This window comes from Lottia gigantea, assembly GCF_000327385.1.
Source record: "Lottia gigantea unplaced genomic scaffold LOTGIsca_174, whole genome shotgun sequence".
NCBI classification, from domain to species: domain Eukaryota; kingdom Metazoa; phylum Mollusca; class Gastropoda; family Lottiidae; genus Lottia; species Lottia gigantea.
The window spans coordinates 405580-407002 of record NW_008708206.1 but is presented as its reverse complement, the minus strand read 5'-3'; the positions used below and the strand labels follow the sequence as shown (position 1 = coordinate 407002).

The 1423-nt window shown below is 34.6% G+C and overlaps 1 protein-coding gene across 1 annotated transcript in view; it reads right to left on the bottom strand.

Moving 5' to 3' along the window:
• Positions 1-275: 275 nt before the first annotated feature.
• LOTGIDRAFT_173851 (hypothetical protein) overlaps positions 276-1423 on the bottom strand; it is a gene marked incomplete at both ends in the record, with an annotated part of 7897 nt that continues 6749 nt past the window's right edge. The window contains 2 exons of the mRNA XM_009051924.1: positions 276-488; positions 975-1075. Coding sequence (XP_009050172.1) covers positions 276-488; positions 975-1075 — 314 coding nt within the window. The remainder of the gene's footprint in view (positions 489-974; positions 1076-1423) is intronic.

Genomic DNA, 1423 nt, shown 5'->3' with positions numbered 1-1423 from the left:
GCGGTCGACTCTGAGGATCCCCGAATATATGATGGCTGTGAGTTTGATCAGCATTTGAAAGTTTGATGCCTTCAATAAGTCATCTTCACTCATATTTCTAGTTTACTCAGCGAAGAGGTTTGGCCAAGGACCAGCTGGTAGAAATCATCCTTATTTGTGAACCTAAGTTGTTATCCTTTCTTTCTTTCTTAATCTGATAGGGCTAGTTTCGAATTTGATTTTCATTTTTTTGTTTATTATGAATACTTTATACACATCTACATTCATGAAATTTATCATAAACTGTAGATTCTAGAGTATTTACATGGAAGTACAAATGTACAGACAAACATTGACACAGAGAGATAAAGGTGACATATAGACATACCATCAGAGAAGATATCATGATAAGGAAAGTTTTCACCATCACTACTATAATTATGAAGATTTCTAGGTTGGTAAGATTTTACTTTATAATTATCTACTTCATCTTCTTCTTCTTCAAATCTCTACAATGATCATTTAAATCAAAACGACTCCAAAACACTTATTGCGGTTTAATGTTGTTGCTACAGGCTGTGTAGGTTAAAGATCTACCAACAGTTTGAAATCGGAAAACAGGAAGCTAATGCTGCTGTCATGGCAAAATTTCCTTCATTGCTCATTGCATGGCGTTGGCCATCTTCTTTAGCCCAATTAGGTGCAGAAAAGTAGGATGTAAACCTCATTTAATTTAATTTCATTTGCAATCAAATTTTTTGTTGATCAATCCCATACCAGCATTATCAAAAAAGTTATTTCATTGTACAAATGTAAATTAATGTTGCTTTATACATTAGTACATAACTGAGTCACCATAGGCATTTTTATGCTCCTATTATGCACCTACCTATGTCTCCAGGGCATATACATAAATACTAGATCATTCTTATACTGCCATATGCACACATTAGTTCAGTTCTTAATATTTTTACAAAAAATTCTAACAGAATTACCTGTCTCGTATTCTGTGCAGATGAAAAATTAGGTTGCTTTCTTTCAGAGCTTGATTTACACACTTCATCCATTATTTCTTCTAATAAATCACTACTTTCCTCTGAAACATCCAAACATAGCACATAAAATCTGTTATAACTGGGGCCTTGTTCAACATTCAAATAAATGATTGTGCAATGTCGTGCACTGTGTCACAGCATATTCTTTTTTGATTCATATAATCACTTTAAAGAGATCTTCAACATGCATAGCCTGGACATAGCATAGGAGCCTTGGGTTATTGTTCTATCCAAACAACTATCTAGGCCCTTTGTCATGTCCCTGAGCTGCATCACTGACAAGGTTGAAAGATCTCCACCTATGGCCTAAGCCATGATCAAACTCTGATTTGGAGAAAATAAAAGACATACCGTCCTTACTAGGGCTACACATAGTAGTGTCTTGTTGT